Raw genomic sequence first — 20,815 nt, forward strand, 5'->3', positions numbered from 1 at the left:
ACAGAGGGGATTCTGACCCCCAGCAGGTACGAATGCAGCAACAGCGTTCTCCAGAGACTGCTTCAAAACACACACTGCCATGTGCCACTAAGGTAGCATTTCACAAGTGAAAGTATGAAATTCGCTGAAGATTCATCCACACTGCATATCATACGGAGTAACTTTAAAAAAAGCTATCAAGTATTTTATTTTTAATCTATCTACATTATGTACAGATCAAGAAAGGCCACAGCAGTTTTTCAACATACAAACCCTTTAAAAGAGGAGAGATTTATGAAGGAGTGACAAGTATCAAAGTGAAGTCCACTAACAAAGGTATATACTCAGTACAGTACTTGAAGAAAAATTACAAGTACACCAGTCCTCGGGGGTTTCATTTCACCTTTTACTCTACAACTAATCTGGGGGAGAAGGGGATGGGGGAGGGGTAGAACAAGTTTCCAACGGTGCTGACATTGACTAGGCTCCCTTACAGCAGGCAGGGCACAGAACGCACCCTGGAAGCCACCTCACCCTCCGTGCCGGCTGGTACTCACAGCAGCCGCACCCTAACACTGCTTGTCTCCGTGCAATTGAGTACAGCCCTGAACCCCGTCAAGCAAGCACCCCTTCATGGCTTCGCCCAGCTGCTGGAGCTGGTGGTAGGAGAGCAGCGGCACAGTCCCGGGAAGCACTGGTATATCACCACGTTAAGAACTTCAGCATGTACTCATCACTGAGACTAGAGTCTTTGCATTAGTTTACAGTCCACTATGAACAATTTTCTGCTGCATGTAAACATGACTAACTAGATAAAATACAATCAAACTTTTGTAAAAGTTAATAAAATAGCTTTCTTTTAAAAAAACAAAGTTAGCCTATTACTGCATTGTTTACAATTTTAATAAAATAGTACAACCTTTCGGTTGTTACCAGTCCTGAGTTCACTGTAATAAAAATGGCCCTGGCTTCTGCTGAAGGTCTGCACCCACCCGGTGCTTCTTGGCAGAAGTCTCCCAATGAAAATGGAATTCCTTCAGAGGCGGCTAAGTCTGGTGCTGTCCATTGAGGAAGTTGTATACCAGGAACTGGCCGGTGCCACAGTACTGTGTCGCAAAGAGTTTTCCATCAGGAGTGGGGTCAGAGAAAGCGATTTCTTCTTTACTTAAGTATGAGCCATATATGAAGTTGCTCCTGTTTAAAAGGAAAAAAAGAAAAGAAAAAAAAGAATTATCCTCAGGGAATAATGCAAGAATATTTATACTATTAGGCCACAAACCATTAATTAAGTGGTATGGACATTCAAAAGGAAGAAGCTCTGCTAGGAGGAGATGTCTCTATTTATATACCTATATACCCTGTTCAAATAATACCTCTGTGTTCAGCCTGACCTCGGTGCCGGGGCAGGTTATGGAGCAGGTCATCCTGAACACCATCACGTGGCATGTCAGGACACCCGGGCGATCAGGCCCAGCCAGCGTGGGGTTATGAAAGGCAGGTCCTGCTTGATGAACCTGATCTCCTTCTATGACAAGATGACCCACCTAGCGGATGAGGGAAAGGCTGTGGATGTGTCTCCCTGGACCTTAGTAAAGCCCTTGACACCATCTCCCACAGCATCCTCCTGGGGAAACTGGCTGCCCATGGCTTGGGCAGGTGTACTCTGTGCTGGGTTAAGAGCTGGCTGGCTGGCCGAGCCCAGCTGGTGGTGAATGGAGTCACATCCAGCTGGGGACTGGTCACAAGTGGTGTTCCCCAGGGCTCAGTGCTGGGGCCAGTGCTGTTTAGTATCTCTGTTGATGATCCGGACAAGGGGATCGAGTGCCCCCTCAGTGAGTTTGCAGGTGACACCAAGTTGTGGGGGAGGGTTGACCTGCCGGAGGGCAGGCAGGCTCTGCAGAGGGGTCTGGGCAGGCTGGACCGATGGGACAAGGCCAACTGTTTGAGGTGCAACCAGGCCCAGTGCCGGGCCCTGCCCCTGGGTCACACCAGCCCCACACAGCGCTACAGGCTGGGGCAGAGCGGCTGGGAAGTGCCTGGTGGGAAAGGGCCTGGGGGTGCTGGTCAACAGCCAGCTGGACGTGAGCCAGCAGTGTGCCCAGGGGGCCAAGGTGCCCATCAGCGTCCTGGCTTGTATCGGAGACAGTGTGGCCAGCAGGACAAGGGAGGTGACTGTCCCCCTGTGCTCGGCACTGGTGAGGCCGCACCTCGAATGCTGGGTTCGGTTTTGGGCCCCTCACTACAAGGAGGGCATAGAGGTGCTGGAGCGTGTCCAGAGATGGGCAACGGGGCTGGTGAAGGGTCTGGAGCACAAGTCTTACAAGGAGCGGCTGAGGGAACTGGGGTTGTTTAGTCTGGAGAAAAGGAGGCTCAGGGGGATCCTACTGCTCTCTACAACTACCTGAAAGGTGGGGTCAGGCCTCCTTAGGCAGACAGGTAGGGGTAGGTCTCCTCTCCCAGACAATTAGCGAGAGGACAAGAAGAAATGGCCTCAAGCTGCACCAGGGGAGGTTTAGATTGGATATTAAGAAAAATTTCTTCACCAAAAGGGTGGCCAAGCACTTGAACAGGCTGCCCAGGGAAGTGGTGCAATCACCATCCCTGGAGATGTTTAAGAACCACGTAGATGCGGCGATTAGTGACATGGTTCAGTGATGGACTTGGCAGTGTTAGGTTAATGGCTGGACCCGATGATCTTAACTGTCTTCTCCAACCTAAATGATTCTATGGCATGATCTGTCTTCTCCTTCCAAGCAGCAAGGAGGATCACTTGCTCTGGGAGGGTTTTTATAATGTTCTGCTATTTTAGAAGAAATGTTCATACAAAGCCATTGCTTGGGAGTTGTATCAAGAGTTCAGAGTTTTAAAAAAAGAAGTTTGAATTCATTCCAGCTATTTCTTCATAGAAAAGAGACTGCTAGGACTATGACTGCAGTCACTGGAAATGAAAACACAAGGTACAAACAAGTTCAGGTGCTTACAGAGAGCGTTGAAAGGACCTGATGAAATTGCAAATTCCTAGTTTGAAAAAAAGTCTGCCGTTTGGATGAGAGTACATCTTGGATTAATTTAGAACATGTAAGAACACAACCTCAAGGCATAACTCTGAAGTGATACACTTTCAGTAATAACTACATGAAAAGGAATATTCAATTTGCTTAACTTCTCCATGAAAATATGTGGGTTATTCTTATTTGAAAAAAGAGGAGACAATCGAGGGATACCATTGTACTGTTCTGGATGGCTAGTGAGCAAATTTAGAAAATTGATCTCAGGCTCTAAGACTTCAATCAGGGGAAGGAGGTAGTGTTCATCCTTTGAAAGAGAAGAAACCCCCATTAAAGTTTTTTAATTCCTATAAAATAAACTTAAACATACTTGCAGAGCAAGTACGAACTTCGACCATATGGACATCTCCATTGAATCTTGAGGAAGAGACAACAGGAACAAAATCCTTTTTAATTATTACCAGCTTCAGTCCCTTCTTTTTAGTGTATTAAGGAAGATGATTCTGCAAGGTTCTGAAGACTGACTGTCCAGGTTTTTGTGACTCCAGGTCAGCTGTGAAAGCTGAAGTGAAATGGGCCAGACATTCTTAAAATGGACTTAAAAGTCTGCTAGGATGCCTTCAACATTTTGAAATCAGGATACAGCTGGCTACCAGAATCATCCCATTCAAACTACCTTTTGCTACCGAAGACATTTAGGTTGAAGTTTCACTGGCAGCTGAGCAGATTAACTGCTTACTGCCATCGATAAGCAACTCCTTCCTTTGCCTTCTGCAACTTTCTGGGCTCCCGGGTTTTCACCAAGTCTAGAGTTCATCAGACCTTTCTACAAACCAATCAAGCAGCAGAATTAACACAAAGCTCTTCTTGTGGAGCCAGTTTCCTACTAATGCAGCAATGAGCTAACGGAAGGCCAAACAAGCACCAGAGCACAGCAAAAGGTAAGATGCAGTGCACAAGAGGGAAACTGAGACCTCTTCTCACTAGCTGCAATGAACCATTAAAATTGATTCTAAAGATCCTTTAGAGCTGTAACTGACCAAGCAACTCCAGCATCGCTTTAGGGAAAAAAATATCTTTGCTTTAGATAAAGTTTCTAGGAAGCTACTGAATGCACCACTAAAAATCAGCTAAAAATATAACCAAATCATCAAGTTAATACGTTTATCTGAAAATACAGCTTTGTGGTCAATAGTTCACACAGAACATCATGTGGTAGGAACTTTCTGGTGCTCCACCAGCCAGGCAAGATGCATTCTGCAGAACAGCTTTACTAAAGTCCCCAAATACCCAAGAGGGCAAGGACTGGCAGACACAGCAGTACCTCTGCCACAAACTCCAACAAGATGGGGCTAGACAAGCACCTGGCACTAACCTGACTGCTCAGCAATAATAAGGTTTGGGAAGTTCTTGGCATTACTTGGAACAGGCATTTAAACTTCTATGAAATGTCACCAGAAGCAATCTAAGGTTTGGATAATTAAAATTTTTAAAATTTATCTAAGGAGTATCATGGATGTTTGAGTCCTTTTATGGATCTAGCACTTAGCATTTCAGCTAAATACACTCATCACTAGGTACTATATCTTTATGGAAATTGAAAATACCTTGTAATCCTCAGCAAACTAAAAAAAAAAAAACCAATCCCAAAATGCAAACAAAAAACAGTTGGAAGCCACCAGACCGTATCAAATAGTTCAGCGTGCTCCTCTCTGTTCTCTCCACTTTTCTACCTCTAAGAAAATGATGTTCAGCCAATGGTTAGGTTCCAGTTCTCAACACCTGGGTAATCTCACACTTTGACCAAAGACAGTCTCATTTTCTTCCCTCCTAATTACCTCAGAGGAATTTACCCAAGCTCATTGGCAGTCTGCTACAGTGACTCATTACAGTTGCACACAGCAGAAAGATTTCTGTTACAGACAAGCTATTGCACAACACTGACATTAGTTACTGAACTCCACATAATACTGGAACTGTCAACTGTGCTCAAATCTACATCCCCAGTAACGCCAGCAGCTTAAAAATACAAGCTTGAGACACACAAAGCAATAAATATCTTGGAATTAGTTCTATCTGTAACACATGTAACCAAGGAACTTTTTTTACATTACCTAAGACACTCTATCATCCGAGAAGCAATCTTCTTTCGACGCATCATGCTGAATACCCATATGCGACTAATCCCACAAATAGCAGGTTCTGGAGAAGTTGAACAGCACCACGCTTTCTGTCTTTCAAATATGACTTTCTCATTTTCTGAACTGACTTCTGGAACCTTCTCTTCTATAACTCTGTAGCCCTGCAGCGGATGTAAAAAAAAAAATCTGTCACTTCAAAAAAGCATCACTAATGACCGAACAAAATAATTCTTCTGTAGTTTATTTCAGTTAAACATATTTACTTGCTAAAATGTCTTACCAAAAGGACTGCATATTTGGGTCTCATTTGATTACTCTTAACAGTTTCAAAACTGGAACAGATGATAAAAGATTACACCAAAAAAACCTCTCTAAAGGTTATCTAATTTAAAATAAAGGCAACATATAACCCAATTCGTATTACCACCTGTATTAAAAGTATTTGCATCAATTTCTCTGACTTCCACCAAGATTGTTTTCCTTGTCTGCTACTCCCAAGGGGCAGCAGAAAACCAGTTTACAAGGGGACAGACAGAATATGCGACAATATTCTGACTCAGTTTTGAGTACTGCAACTAGCAGTATGACTTCTTCTCCTGCTCTCCACTGCACAGTTCTTCCCCCTGCTTCTGTGCACTGTGAAGCTGTTTGACCCTGCAGTGATAGAACGCAGTTCTACAAAAGTACCCACTTTTTCATTCACACTGGATTCCTACCGGGAAGGGAGTTTCACCTGCTTGTCAACAAGCAAGAGGAGAGCCAGAGCGAGCGTAAGAATAGCACAGGAAGAAAAATTCCACCCTTGGGCTGTAGCAAGTGCTTAGATGAGGCAGGCCTGAGCCAAGTATGACACTACACGTGTCTCAGCTCAGTGTCAACTATACAAAACTGAGGAGCTACATTTCAGAATGGTCTACCGCCAAAAGCCTCTTCCTCTGTGGAAAAGGCATACACAGAATACTTATTTGCTAAATGGCTTGACTTAAAACTCCGAGGTAATTCTATAGTTAATTACAGTTATAATCTGACACAGATTGCCCTTCTCCAATTCAATCACTTACCCACTGGATATGCTCTGCAATTAAACAGCCAATAACTTTTTTGTCATTAGAAATAAAAAGAAGAGTTTTAGTTCTAGAGTAACACATGAGCGGAGCCTGCTGAAATCCCAAGTCATTGTCTACCATTTCTCTAATTTCTTCAACCTGTGAAAAGAAGTTTAAATGCTAAGGAACACATTTAAATTTACATTACAATTACAGATTTACAAAAATGCACTAAGGTATCTAGAACACTGAAAGGTATTCCAGAAGCTAAGGATTATCCTAAGTAACCTGCAATACATCAGTCCACATAAACATTCCTTAAATAATACTTGGCTGGAAATGGGAGGAATAGAGACCTCTAAATCTGCTCCCACTAGGTCCAAACTTCAAATGCAGATAACCAAAGCGTGGACTCTGATAGTCTAGAAATAAATGAGATCTAGGCAAAAAGTTAAACTAGCTTAGTTGAAGGTTTTCTGTCTGTTATTTTTAAAGTCTTGAAAGAACTAATCCATTAAGGGCTCTGAGCAGATGACACCAAGCACACTGCCAAAGCACCTAGAAAACATATGCATTTATTGTAAAGGAATGAATTAACTGTCACCTCTTCTCAAACTTTCTGCTATACTCCATTAGCTTTGCAAAGAGTAACTGAAACTAAAAATAAAAATTAATTTAATACTAGCAAGTTTAGAAGACGCATATAAATTCCAGCATGAATGCAAACAAAAGCTTATGCATGAGCTGAGATTTGGGGGGGGATTCTTGTACCTATTGAAACAGCCTCCATCACCCCTCTATCATCTCACGTGAGACAGAAATAGGGTGGCCTTTCCTAAGTGGTCCATTAAACAGCATAAGCTTCTTTAATGCACGCTGTAGTTACATTAATAAAGCAAAACTAGAATCACTGATGCTATGAATACCTGAAGTTAATACTATCAATTGAAAAATGTGTTTAAAAAAACCCTTTTAAATTAACTTTTTAAAAGGCATGGTAACAGTTACTCTCTACTTTCTCACCTGTCAGGTACCAATCTTTTAATGACAAGTCCAGTTAACCAATTTGAAACACCAGGTAACCATTCTGGAAGTCAGTCATCCACAGTGGTGACATCTGTAGATTCTCTCAACTTTAACCACACAGAACTATAGAGAACTCTATCCTAAATGTCTTAATAATTTGCTGCAGTCTTCTTTTCCTCTGCCCCACTTAGATAGTTTAAGTAATGTTTTCTTCAGCCATTTTAGTAAAAAAATGAATGTGCAATGAATGTACTGAAATTAAGAAATACCACCAGAGAAACAAAACTTAAACTTATCTGCATAAAATACTGTAAAAATAAAACTGTAGTTTCTTTCCAATTCAAAAAAAACCTACAGTCATGACATCAGAAACAGCTGACTGGGGCATCAACTCAGCCTCCAAAGGTCCCTTCCAACCTCAACCATCCTGTGATCCTGTCTAGTGATACTGTAAAATGTACCTATTAGTCACAGCAAATCCCCAGCTAAACAGACTCAATGCCATGCTACTGAAAAAGCAAATGTAATGACGTATTAAGATGCATGAACGCAGGCTAGCCAGCAAGACACCGAAGTGCCCTGCTGCTCTAAGTCTCCACTAGCGTACCGTGCCCAGTTTTACATAAAGGGTTTCAAGAGAGTCATCAGACGTGGCACAAATGGAAATCATCTAGAAGACAGTGTGACAACGATCAGAGCTCTCTAAGGCATTATTTAGGAGCATGAACTAAAAACCAGCATATCCTGTCAAGCTCCTTACAAACACAAAAAAAGCTGTTGCAAAGAGAAGAAGGGTGATGTTTCCTACAGCTATGGTAATATGATTAGCACTAATGAGCTTGAATTATTAGCATGGAGATTCTGCTGGATGTTTAGGGAAAAATTCCTAATGTTGCAGATAGCAAACTACTGCAACGGAGTCTGAAGGGGTCAGAAAAAACCTCCACTGGTAGAAGTCTTAGGAAGTTGTCAGATGCATCATAAGCAGAGCTGGTTCTGCTTTGGACATGGGAACAGACTACATGAATTTTAGGCCACTTTCCACCTAAATCGGCTTTTATCCAATGATCATTTAGAGAATGGTGCCATATTTGTGCTGTGTAATGAAGTCAACATATTTCATTGTTTAAATATAGTAGGAAGTTTATATTACATAAAATATCTGGCAGACATTCAGCAAGTATATGAAAAACAAAATTTAACAAAAAAGTCAGTTGGTTGATGCTGTTCCCTCTGCCTTCCACTCCTGCTCAGACCCATCTTCTCTATGAAGGGAGCAACAGTGTGTAATGAGATGTCCAACCTGTTTGTGGAAAAAGCTACAGGACCGCTGCAGTATTGACTTCAACTGCTTGCATGTAAATTATGCAAACTTTACTATGAACGTACTCATTACTTACATGAAAACATCGAACAAGGTAAGATATACAAGTCCAGTCCTTTCCACCATACCTTTTTAAGTGCATACTTTGGGTCGTCAGGAAGAACCATTATTATCTTTCCATCAGGGTATTCTGCCAGAATTCTCTCCTTCTTCCAACCCTAAATAAAACAGACACTTATCTAAACCATATACAAGGTGTACTTTTACAAATAGGAACTGTGTATTATTGTTCTAGACACTGAATTTACGCAGACTTCACACTATTTAGCAGTTGCTTTGCTAGAGAAGGAAACTTCAGCTAGCTTTTTAAAATGAGCACAACAGATATAATAGGATCTTATACAATAGCCTAACTATATTTAGAAACAATTTGTGAAAGTGTCTTATAATTTCCCAATTAGTTTTTTTCCCCCAGCACTGCAGTGCAAACTGAATTTTAAAATAGAAGCAGCAAACTCAGCTCACATAACTGATTTCCAAACCTACGTAATACTTATTTTCCGAAGTCCAGTGAATGGGAAAACCCCTAAGTTTTAATAAAAGATTTCTTTTTAACATAGTTACCTCCACAAATACACACTCAGTTTTAAAGTTTGGCATGCGAAAGACCTCCAGGAGGTTCTAAGTGAACTGATTGGCATGCAGTTGCCCAAAATGTAAGGAATAGTTTAATTTGTTACTGATCATAACTGTTAAAGCCACAAGAAGGATACTAGAAAAAAATGTATAACTACCTTCTAAGAATCTAATGGGGAAGGAGGCTACGTTGTGTGTATCTGAAGTATAAACATACTCAAAAAAATAGAGGTAATTAACTCTTCTTCAGATCCACACTCGTGGTGAATAATGAGCAGTACCTGCATGGAAAAAAACAAAACAAAAAAGCCACTTAAATCTAGTAAGATGGGACTGGTAGTTATTAGAAATCAAGTTGCTTTGATGGGACCTAAAAATACTGAATGCAGAAGTAACTTCAGCCACTAAAAAGGCTGATCAACAAGCCTTACTCAAAGCAACTTTAAATAAAAAAGCCTTTGAAGAAACAATATTGATGGAATAATTCTCATTGAAATCTGTACCTTCCCATAAAATAACGTTCAACTAAAGAGCAAACAATGGAATTTGGCACTGAATGAATGCCATATAAACTACCACACAAAAAAAGATAAACTGAAGTGTTACAACACTTGATCTGTATCTCATTTTAATCATGCTGATTTTACTCGCTTACCCCAACCAAGACATGAAGAGATACATTTCAGAAATCTATCTACTTTCTGGTAGCCCTGGAACTATTCAAGTCTGGCACCCAGCATGGCAATGATTGCAACACAGACACCATTTTAATCCTGCCTGCTCTTCTCAGTAGGAGTTGCACTGAATACCGACACAAATTAAGAACCTGTTTGAATTTACATACATTATGGTCTGAACACAAAGGGAGTAAAGTGTCACAATATTCAAGCAAGCAGAAAAGTGCAATTTGTGGGATCGTGACATACTTTTTGAGACACAGAAAAGGTGTCAAAAGACTCTGGCATAGATTAATGGTTTACTGCTCTCCAACCTCAAATACAACCCTCTCTCAATTTTTTTTTTACCTTTTGCTGCCTTTTGGCTACCGTTTGCCCTGCAAAAGCCTTCTATAGCCTATTTTAAACCTACTGTGACCATCAGTTCGCAGATAAATGCTATGTGATTGCTTTGTTTGATATAAATATATAGTTTGATAATCCTACCAAACATCCAGAACATTGCAGGCCTAAAGCAGAAAATTCAACCCTAAATTTCAGGTTAAGGTATCCTGTTAGCATTATAGCCAGGTATTTTCAAAAAAATTATATCCGATGGAAGAAAACATTTCTGAACATCATACTGCTGTTATACTGTTAAGCAACAGTATATTAGCAGAAGTTAAAAATAATTCTGTAAAAATAGAATAATTGACTCTCCAATACTTAGAGCTCATTATTTTCACTATTGTCCACCTGCTCATTTTCTGAAGGTATTAGTGGAATATGGGGACTGATCATATTCACAGGAGGGGTAGTTTCTAAATTAAGGTATTTTGGAATTTATTCAGAAATGTATCATTTAGATGAAGCTTTCCAAGAAGTTTCTGCAAACCCTAAGCTCATCCAAGATTTTCGGCGAAGACATTTTAGTCATATTTCTTTGTTACTGATGCAGCTCTAAAGAATTTCAAAAAGAAAAACTAGTATTTCACATAAGTATCTACATCTTTAGTATTCTTATTGTTCAGTCTTAGTAAGCAATTAACTGTGCTTCCTTTAAACCAGAAAGATGGAAGTAATGCACAAGATTGGTCACAGCTCTGTCATATTCTAACATTAAAGCTGTTAAATAAAATGTGTTACAGCTTCTGCTGGGACTGATCCTGTTAGATATCCACAATACACAAAATATGCTTTAGTACTAGTATCTTGCATGTGGTCTGAAGATGATTTCTCTTAACGCATCTATTAATATATTTTTTTAAAACAAAGACTTAACACTATTAAAACAAAATACAATAGTCCACAAGGTATTTCAATCACTGAGAACTGCAGTATGACTCTCTCACTCAAGCAGATGGCAAGAACACCTTGCTACAGTAAGAAACAAAAGCTTTATGTCTGCAATACACTTTACAATATTCTACCTCAATGTCTAAAAAAATTTGCTTTTCCTTTCCTTTTAATTGACATTACTTTAGGGCATTAAGATTTATTTACTGTTGAATCAGATGCCCAAGCATTGATATACGTTGCTTGTGCTGACCAATGAAGTTAAAAGGAAAGCTATTGCTCCCACCAAGATACGTGTTCTGCGAGGCCTAGCATAAAAAACATGGGTTGTACCACTCCTCCCTGATACTGGAAGTCTCTGCTCAACAACAGACTACTTATAGCCAGCAGCAGTAAGGCACACAGAGCCTGATCACCACAGCTGGTCAGACTGGTGCTGTACAGAGCCCTACTGGTGTGTACTACCTGTTGCAATACTCTCTTCCCCTCCATTTTACAGCTTTCTACCCTACAGGTATTTGTAATCATTTGAAAACATAACTGTGCATTGCAAAGTTGCCTTAACTAATTTTTAATCTACCTCTAACCTTTCCTCCCAATTCAAACAAGCAAAGATTACTTCTGCTTGCTTATTAAGGTGCAATGGCAACAGAATTACAAAGGAAGAAATTATTAAAAAAACAGGCAATACAGACAAGCAGTTGCTACTACATTGTGAAATAGCACAGACAGTAATTACCACTACACTGTGTAGTGCAATGCTTTCACTGGACATTATATATAAAATGTAATGAATGATGTAGAATACAGTTGTAAAGATGGCTCCAACATTAACAGCACAGCAACTGAAATGTTCAGTGCTCAATTTCACACGAATTATGTTCTGCTTATAGTTCAAAATAATCTCTGATGTAGATTTATCTTTAAAAGCAAGTTGTAAGACAGAATAGACTGCTTCCCATGCATTTCCTCTTGTTTAAAAAGTTCTTACCTAAGAGTAGGAGATGGGATAGCAAACCTGGTATCTTTCTATATATGTCAGTTCTGGCTTGTCTGAACTCCCCATTTCCTGAATGAGTACAAATACATGAAAATTGGTGGTGGATTTTTCTTACATTGTTTTTTTCCTCAAAAATACTGAGGTAGTAAGGAAAATGTGGTTAATGCTGTATAATTCTCAGTCTTCACTAAGAAAGGCATTTATGAAATTTCTCCCTAATTATCAAGTTTAGTATAAAATGTGGTGCACTATTATCCTTGATAATTTTCAGCATAGAAATGGGCCTACTGCATTGTTCCTGACTCCCTAGCAAATTACAAATGTTCTGCCTCTCCTATGAACACAACATGGAGAATGAGGTTTTGACTGTAGAACATTCTAAGATCCTTGGATGCAACTACCAAATACTACCTTCTGTTAAAACTAAGATTCTCACAGAAGACAGCCAACAGTAAGAACTGTATGTGAAATATTAAGTTTTATATTGTACAAATATATTACTTTTGGAATTAATGCAAATCCAGACAAGCATGAAATCTTTCTAAGATGACATGAAGTTCATCATCATCTTCAATCCTGACACTCTATTATCAGCCTTAGGTCCCAAGAAGTCAAATGTTGCCTCCCCGCCCCCCATTGGAATATCGTAAGAACATCACAGATGGGCTTGGGTACAGCTACAGGAGAAAAGCTATTGAAAACTTAGGAGATTAGACATAAGCTCAAATAACAGCTTCTTCCAGTTTCTTCAGCTCAAGCTATTTTTAACTAAGAGGAGAGGCTGAAATACAAACACATTAGCTGCATTCACATCAGGCACCTGAATCCACAGGCATTTCCCAACTTCGATTTTTGGCTTTGCAACTTAAAAACTTCATTAAAAAGAATGTCTTGCTCTTTAAAACTATGTGGTATCACAGAGAGGATACACAACTGATACTGTGGTATCACAGCTAGAGGATTTTATAAAACTGAACCACCTATCAGTTCCCACAAAGTTATGCATCCCACTGGAGTTAACACTTAATGTACATGCCATCACTCAGTGCACGCACGTGCTAGAGTGGCATCTTTTTTCTGGAGACTTTCAGATGTCTGAAACCAGAAGGATAATGAGACAGATTCCTACATTTGTATGCAGCAGGGGACATCTCTCACACTGATCTAGTCCTGTTCCAGTACTATCCTTGACCACTCTACCTTCTTATTACTCAGTTTGCATGCTTCTATTAATAGCAAATGGCACCCTGCAGAAAACCCCTATCAGTATTTGCCAATCTTCTGTTCCCAAATCTAGAAAATGTTATTAAACTTGCCAAAATTTTTCTCTTCATACAAGGCCTCCGATTTCCTTATTGTCTCCATCAGCCATCCATGACAAAATAAGTATCCCAATACCATCTCCTTATTTGCCTGTCCTACTGGGAACATCATGGAATTTCTAGAGAGACCTAAAAATGAATTTTTACTAAAAGAAATGACAGGCCTTTAAAAAAAAATCAAACAAAATTATACTTTCCTGGAGACAGTAAACAATTTATTATTTACATGCAAACTACCTTCTGGCTACTCAGTATTTTTAAAGAACCCACAAAGCATCTGCATGCAGGTGGGCAAGACCATAACAATGAGGTCCATTTTCACAGTTCACAGCAAGAAGCTCTAGCATGATAATGTATACAGGTCTTCTTTTTGTGATTCTATGAAATGAATCATCACTAGAACTACTAGGCATGTAACAACGGACACTCAAAAGGGAGGAAAAACTGAGAAAAGTCTTCTCAAGTCAGACTGGGACTGCATTATATAGCATGAAGAATGTGAATGACAAGAGAATGAAAAATGTTTCTAAGATATCTTAGAACAGCCTGAAATCAACAATAACGCCAAACATATTAACTACATTAAAAAGAGTATCTGGAGACCTAGTAAAGTAACACACCAAGACCAGATGTTCCTGAACCAGAAAGTCTAACCAAGAAGCTACCAATGCTTTCTCTATTACAATTTTTTTAATCCCATGATGCTACTGTCCCATTAACACTTTCTGTCAGGGAGAGGAAGGTAGTTATAGTTTCTACACAGTAACTACATACAAATACCTAGAAACTAAGCATATCACACGTCCAAGCCATCCTCCCAACAATCGCCGCTAGAAACCTCCTAGCAGAACTAGGATAACTAGCAATCATTCTTCTGGTATCTCTGGATGACTAAGGATTAACAAGTAGAGACTTGGTGTACTAATTCACTGGCAAGAAGATTTATCTAAAATTAGAATTATTTTCTAAGAGGAGGTGAGGATGCTTCTGTCATGGACATTACCACAACACAATCAACCACGTACCACTAACTATGGGTCAAATGACTAGTGTTAAAGACTTATCTGTTTAGCATGGCAGAAGTTTCTTACCCACGCAGAAAACAGTGTCAATCAAATTGTTGGGGGGGGGGGGGGGGGGGGGGGGAGGGGAGCAGAGGGGAATTTAAAGACTCATAAGACCCCTTCTTCACCTCTTAGTCTACAGTTTCTGGTCCAGAATAATCTTCTAAATCATCACTCTATAGACATCTAGATGTCACAAAACACAACTAGAGACTTAAAAGATTTCAGAGATAAAACCATTTACTCACTGTACTGACAATGCAAGTAATTTGCTTGAGTACACATTGTATGAAGTTTTAAAAAGATGCCTATCAACTGAGAAAACAACAGGGGAAGTTTTTTCTCAAATTAAAAGCATACTCAACTTCACACATAGTTATTTATGACTGGTTTAAGGCTTTTAATAATTATCGTAACTTTAATAACTTTCACTTTTCTGTTAAGCATGTTGTTACTCAAGACATAGATACAAGTGAGAAATTTCAGCTCTTTCAACCTCCAAAATATTTAAACTTCACTGCGGCTTCCTACCTATGTGAACATAGCAGCTTTAAATAACTATTGAACTCATCTGCCAGCTCCTGTCCAAAAGAACTAACACCATCTTCTGTAAATTATGTTTACATCTTTGGCAACATTCAAGACCTGAAAGTACTTGGGGGATAATGATGAGACACGAACAGGAATAAAATGGGGAAACATATTATATACTGCCATAATAATATACTGCCTTCCATCACACTCCCTGCCCAGTCTCACCCTATGAAGTACCCAATGTGTATCAAAAGAGATCTTTCAGGATGCCTGGATTATTCAGCAAAAACTGACCAAGAACAGAACAAATACCAGAACTATTTACCAGACAGTTTCAAACGCTTTAGCTATGAAGATACATCTTTATATTCGTAAACAGTGGGATAAAATTGAGCTTGAGACTTAAGAGTAGCCCAACAGTCATTTGGTATCTACATGAAATGAATTGGTGGCCTCAGTTCAGTTATCCTGGAGGTCTTATCTACTCGAGTGTAGAGTACTGAAGGTAACATGTGTGATAAAGAAAACAGACTTTGTGGATTCTATTCTGGATTTCAGACATGTGAACAGGTATTTCCTGTAAGTCTTGTAATATCAGCTAGTGTAAAGTAGCTGATTTTACAATATACTTTAAATTGTATAAAATTTTTCAAGTACGAGTTTTAATGAGAGATCTACTCAGATACACCACATAAAATGAAATTATAGAATAATACTTTGGACTTTAAATATAAAGATTACAATCACACTATGAATTCAGCAAAGTTTCAATATACTATGAAGTTGTATCAGCCGGATTCCTAGGCAGTCTCTCTTCAAAGTACACCTAACTAAGAAAAGGTAATTTAGAAGTCATCTAAGATTACACAATTACAAAAACAGTACAATCAGCTCTTTATCAGACTATTAAGCCAACCACTGCAAACACCAGTTGTACTGAAACCTGTATTTAGCACTTTCACAACAGTGACATTCCTTTATTTTCCTGTCACCACCCTCACCTCCCCCCCAGCCCCCAAGATCGGGGAATTTTAACAGAAAGAATACAATGGCAATGAAACAGCATTATCCTATTAAATATTTTATACATTACATATAACCTGTCTACCACAGCTCTTAAACACATTTATTTCCCAAAGTGCATTACTTATGGCCTACTGTGATATTAACCTATTAAAATATGACTTAATGCAACTACTACATAGCAAATAAAAAATAATGCTTACGTCTTTAAAAATATAAAGTTTTCTTACCACATATTTTACAGCACTTATGAACTGGTTATGAAATAGCAGATGCTGGGTTTCATCCTCTGGATTTGACGCAGTGTAAAGCATTCCACAAATATTACAGGAAATAGCACCAAATCTCTTCTGTCCTGCATCCTATTTAAAAACAAAACAAAACAAAAAAGTATTTGTCAATTGCAAGCACAGTAAATACAATTCAACAGGACTTTCATCTAATCAGCCATGTGTTTTACAACTTATCTTCTGGAAACTCAACACAGAGGCTACAACAGAGTGAAAAAGGAGAAAGAACAAGTACGGAATTTAGAATTCCACCTTTCAAAAACCCAGCCTCAAAAGGCACAGGCATTAATCACAGAACAAACTACCTTTAAAATTAGCCCCACTCATTTTATGAAATACAAAGGACAGAGAATTCTTCCTTCGTTACCCTATTTGCCGTAAATATTATCATCTTCCACAAAGAAAATTCTGACATCCAGCCCCACACTATTTGGCTTTCCCTACAGTTCTGCTGCTGTCTATCTTTTGGTTGTGAGTTGCTTTGAGGTGGGCCAAAGGTGAGCCACCTTCCTGAACATTTGGAAGGATATTATAAAAACAGATGCTATGATGTTTGACATGTTATCTTAATTGCACAGGGTTCGTAACTTATTTTTCAGACACTGCATAGCAGCTACAGTACAAGTGGAAGATCATACCATTTTACTCATGACCCTTTAAGTTATCTTCCTACTCCGTAACCAACCATTACCAAATTAAGGGCACTACTCAGCACCTGTTGCTTTGCTATTTATTCATTAAAACAGTGTTATTAATTTGGAAGTATGCTCAGATTAAGAAGTCAGTGGCTAATAAAGGATGAAGTATCAAGTGCAGGGGGTGCCTTCTGCAAAGAGCAAAAGAATGCCAGTTAGATTGAAGCCTCTCTAGCCAAAAAGGCATGTTTTAAATTATAGCTTAATGCTTAAATACATTTTTTTTCTTTAACTACATTTGGAAATGGAGTTTATATAAGCAGCAATAAATGTCACTTTTAATCTATTTTAACACTTATCACAAGTAATAGAGAAACAAAAAGTTATTTTGTACTCTAAAATGGGAATATTATATGAGAAAAAGAAGACTTGAGAGTGTTTTTTAAAAGGAAATTTATCTGTATGCTTAGACTGAAAGTGCACAATTTGCAGGAAAACAGATCACCTGAACTTAGTTTTGTTTTCTAAGAGCTGAAAATATTCATAGTAAAAAAGCTGACTTTACAGAAGAAGCATTTTACAACACAGTGTTTATGAATCATTTCCTACTCCTCCCATCTTTAAAGATATGTTTAAGTACATTTAAGAGCTAAATGACAGCTCAGTTCTTTGCACAACAGCAACTTATTTCAAGCAGTCATTAGTGCAATCTAAAATGTAGATATCAGTTTCTTCCCAAGAGGCTACAGGCCAACAGAAAGAAGCTGAATCTGAAGAGTCCCTGCTTTAACAGTACACAATTTATACATTCCTCCTGTATACAGAAGGAGAAATAGGAGAACATTAATTTTCTGAAATAAAAAGGAAAAGATGAACCCTGAGGTTAGATCTGCAGTTTGAATAATATGAGGTTTCTAAAGGCATAAAAATTGAATCCAACGCATCTTATTTTACCCGTAGGCTTCCTTTAAAGCAGCAATATAGTTCAAAACAAAGTACCTATTTGCCCACCAAATACACTGCGTTTCAAGGATTTACACGTGGAAGATGAAAAAAGGCAGTTCAGCAGTAAAGTGATGTACGGCAATTATCTTAAGATGAACCAATTTAACCAGATTTAGTAATTCCTATCTTGAAGATGGAGAACATATCCTCTGTACCTAGGGTAGGAAAAGTGAAGTCTACTTCGATGCTGGAACATACTTTGATAAAGAAGACATGTAAATTAGGAAGTCAGCTACAGAAAGCAACTCTTAAAATACTTAGTACATATCAGTACTGCAGTAAGTCTAATGGAAACAATTCCTGTTCAAATGATCAAGAAGCTAAAGGTCCTTAAGCTGAAGTACCTATTAGTCCACTACCAAAAAATCTCAAGCCAAAAAAAAGCCTAGCTATCTAGGAACTCATCAAAAAACATGGGGCAAGGATATTCTCAAAGTTGTCAGGCTCCTTAGCTCACACCACCCTGCCTTGTAAATACACATGCTGTTTTGCAAGTCTTCAGGAACAGATCATTTCCCCGGAATAGTACTGCCATATTGTATTTTACAGTCTGACTTTCTTGGATGTTGCTGGTATCAGGGGGTTTGGGTTTTTGTGTGTGTATTGTCTGGTGGGGGTTTTTTTAGGATTTCACTGATACTATTTTTACATGCATGCAGTTGTACCAATGGGCTACACAAAGAGGTTAATATTAAAAACATGTTACGTGAATTATCAGAAAAAACATATTGCAGTATCTAAAGCAATCTTTTGTCTGTAGCCCTAACAAATGCTGTCTATATTTTTCAGCAAATACTTCACAGTATCTTGAGGGCAGTAAAGAAAATAGTACTTCAGTTACACAAAAAGGCTATTTCAAAGCCACACCACAGGACATAATGCTTCAAACAAACAAAAAAGGCAGCTTTGTAAATCAAATGCAGACTACAACAACAACAAAAAAAAAGGGACGTGCAAAATAATAACAGAACAGCATTTTTCATAATTCCTGACATTTAACAAAATATCTACAGAATCCGACTATTTTTAACATGATATCACGGATAAGCAAAATTGGAAAGGCCATGCATCAAGAGGGAAAAAGCATTCCCAAACAATAATGTTGCCAATCCTTCCTAATGGGGAGAGAGGAACAAACAAATCAACCCAAGAACACCTTGTGCACCACATGTAACAGTAAATAAGCACTTAAAACTGGGGTTTTGGAGGGTCGGAAATCTTCTCAGATAGTGGGTACTGGAGAATAAACCATCAACTTGTCACAACTAGAAAAAGATGTTAAGAGGTTTGACTCTCAGAACTTAAGAGAAATGTTTTTCACAGCAGTATTTAAGAAAATGTGGGGCTGCAGGCAGAAAAACATGTTACTTTATTTAAAACTCAATTTTCTAAACAATAACAACAGAAAGCAAGAATACTTTTTATTTCCTAAGCAAATTCTGCACGCATATACGGCAATTAAGCATTCCCCAACATCTCAGGCAATCCTCATTAATATAAGCACAAGATACAGGAAATCCACTGTTTCACAGCTAGCTGTAGTTGAACTGCAACAACGTTGCCTTAATCTCCACAAGGGTTTCTTAATTCTGTGTTAGACAGAAAGAAAAGTCTTACCAATATCTTCTTTGAGAAGGTGCATGTCTGCTGATCCTCCATATGTGGAATAAGGAGCCCTGCAAGCAAAAAAGGCATTTGGTGCCTCTGTAGGAGATGAAAAGGGGCCCTTTATTTTATTTTTCCTTTTTCTTTTCTCTTCAGGCACAGATTAGGTCACCTCCTTCTTGATTACCTAGTGTTAGTTAGAGGAAGATTATTTTTTCCTCTTTTCATAGAACAAAGAATAAAACCCAGCCATAGAAATAGGCAGGCTGGGAAGGAAATGCAAGAAGAGCAGGAAGGAACAACACAAAGATTTTGGGGCTCTCCATAGAAAATGAAAAGGTCAAAGAATGCTGTTTCAGTGAAAGATGCATTCAAGACTGAAGCTGATGGGTAGATCCCCTTGCTGACCAGGAGGATCAGAAGACATGACCCAACTCAGAAACAAGTTTCACTTTATTTTGAAGGCTGTGGAATTTAACAAAAAGAAACCAAACAACAAAAAAGAACAAAATCAAAAAAACACCATCACCAGTACCCACCTTTCTGAAACGCTATTTTAGCCACAGAACATAAATCCAACTTGAACCTTTCAGAACTGCAATGTATCTGATTTTATTTAACATATTTGCAAAATGAAAATGGGAGGGTCATTATCCATCCTGAAATGGTATCCTCCCTCACTTGTCATTAGCTAAAGCAATATGAAAAAAAATACAAAGTTAAAACCCAAATCTGCACAGTACTTACAATGGACAATTCATCCGTTCGCAACCCATATATAAACATTATTCAAGAATATTATAGAGTGTTCCAATGGGTACTGGTTTTGGCTGGGCTACGGTTAACTTCCCTCACAGCAGTATCTATAGTGCTATGCTTTAGATTTGTGACCAAAACAGAATTGGTGCTTTACCTATTGCAGCAGACTGCTTACACAGCATCAAGGCCTTTTCTGCTCCTCACTCTGCTGTGCCAGCAAGTAGGCTGGGGGTGCACAAGGAGTTGGGAGGGGACATAGCTGGGACAGCTGACCCTGACTGACCATACCATACCATATGGTGTCATGCCGAGCAATAAAACCTAAGGGAAGAGGGAGGAAAGGGAGGACGTCTGGAGTTAGGGCATTTGTCTTCCCAGCTGTTACACATGAGGAAGCCCTGCTTTCCTGGAGATGGCTAAACACCTGCAAGCCGATGGGAACTGGTGAATTAATTCCTGGGCTTGC

The 20,815-nt window shown here is 38.9% G+C and overlaps 1 protein-coding gene across 7 annotated transcripts in view; it reads right to left on the reverse strand.

Annotated features, from left to right (window-relative positions):
* Positions 1 to 158: 158 nt before the first annotated feature.
* Positions 159 to 20,815, reverse strand: part of ESCO1 (establishment of sister chromatid cohesion N-acetyltransferase 1) — a 35,066-nt gene continuing 14,409 nt past the window's right edge. For 4 of the 7 annotated variants that reach the window (XM_040586580.1, XM_040586582.1, XM_040586579.1 and 1 more), the window contains exons 8-12: positions 16,286 to 16,417; positions 8,653 to 8,742; positions 6,190 to 6,333; positions 5,102 to 5,289; positions 159 to 1,173 (exon numbers count right to left, since the gene is read on the reverse strand). In XM_040586580.1, the coding sequence (XP_040442514.1) occupies positions 1,026 to 1,173; positions 5,102 to 5,289; positions 6,190 to 6,333; positions 8,653 to 8,742; positions 16,286 to 16,417 (702 nt within the window). In that variant the 3' untranslated portion in view covers positions 159 to 1,025. Of the gene's footprint in view, positions 1,174 to 2,343; positions 3,295 to 5,101; positions 5,290 to 6,189; positions 6,334 to 8,650; positions 8,743 to 9,318; positions 9,442 to 16,285; positions 16,418 to 20,815 lie in introns of those variants that run through there. The other 3 variants (XM_040586583.1, XM_040586584.1, XM_040586585.1) reach the window with 3 other exon arrangements.

This window comes from Falco naumanni, chromosome 3 (assembly GCF_017639655.2).
Source record: "Falco naumanni isolate bFalNau1 chromosome 3, bFalNau1.pat, whole genome shotgun sequence".
In the NCBI taxonomy this organism is placed as follows: domain Eukaryota; kingdom Metazoa; phylum Chordata; class Aves; order Falconiformes; family Falconidae; genus Falco; species Falco naumanni.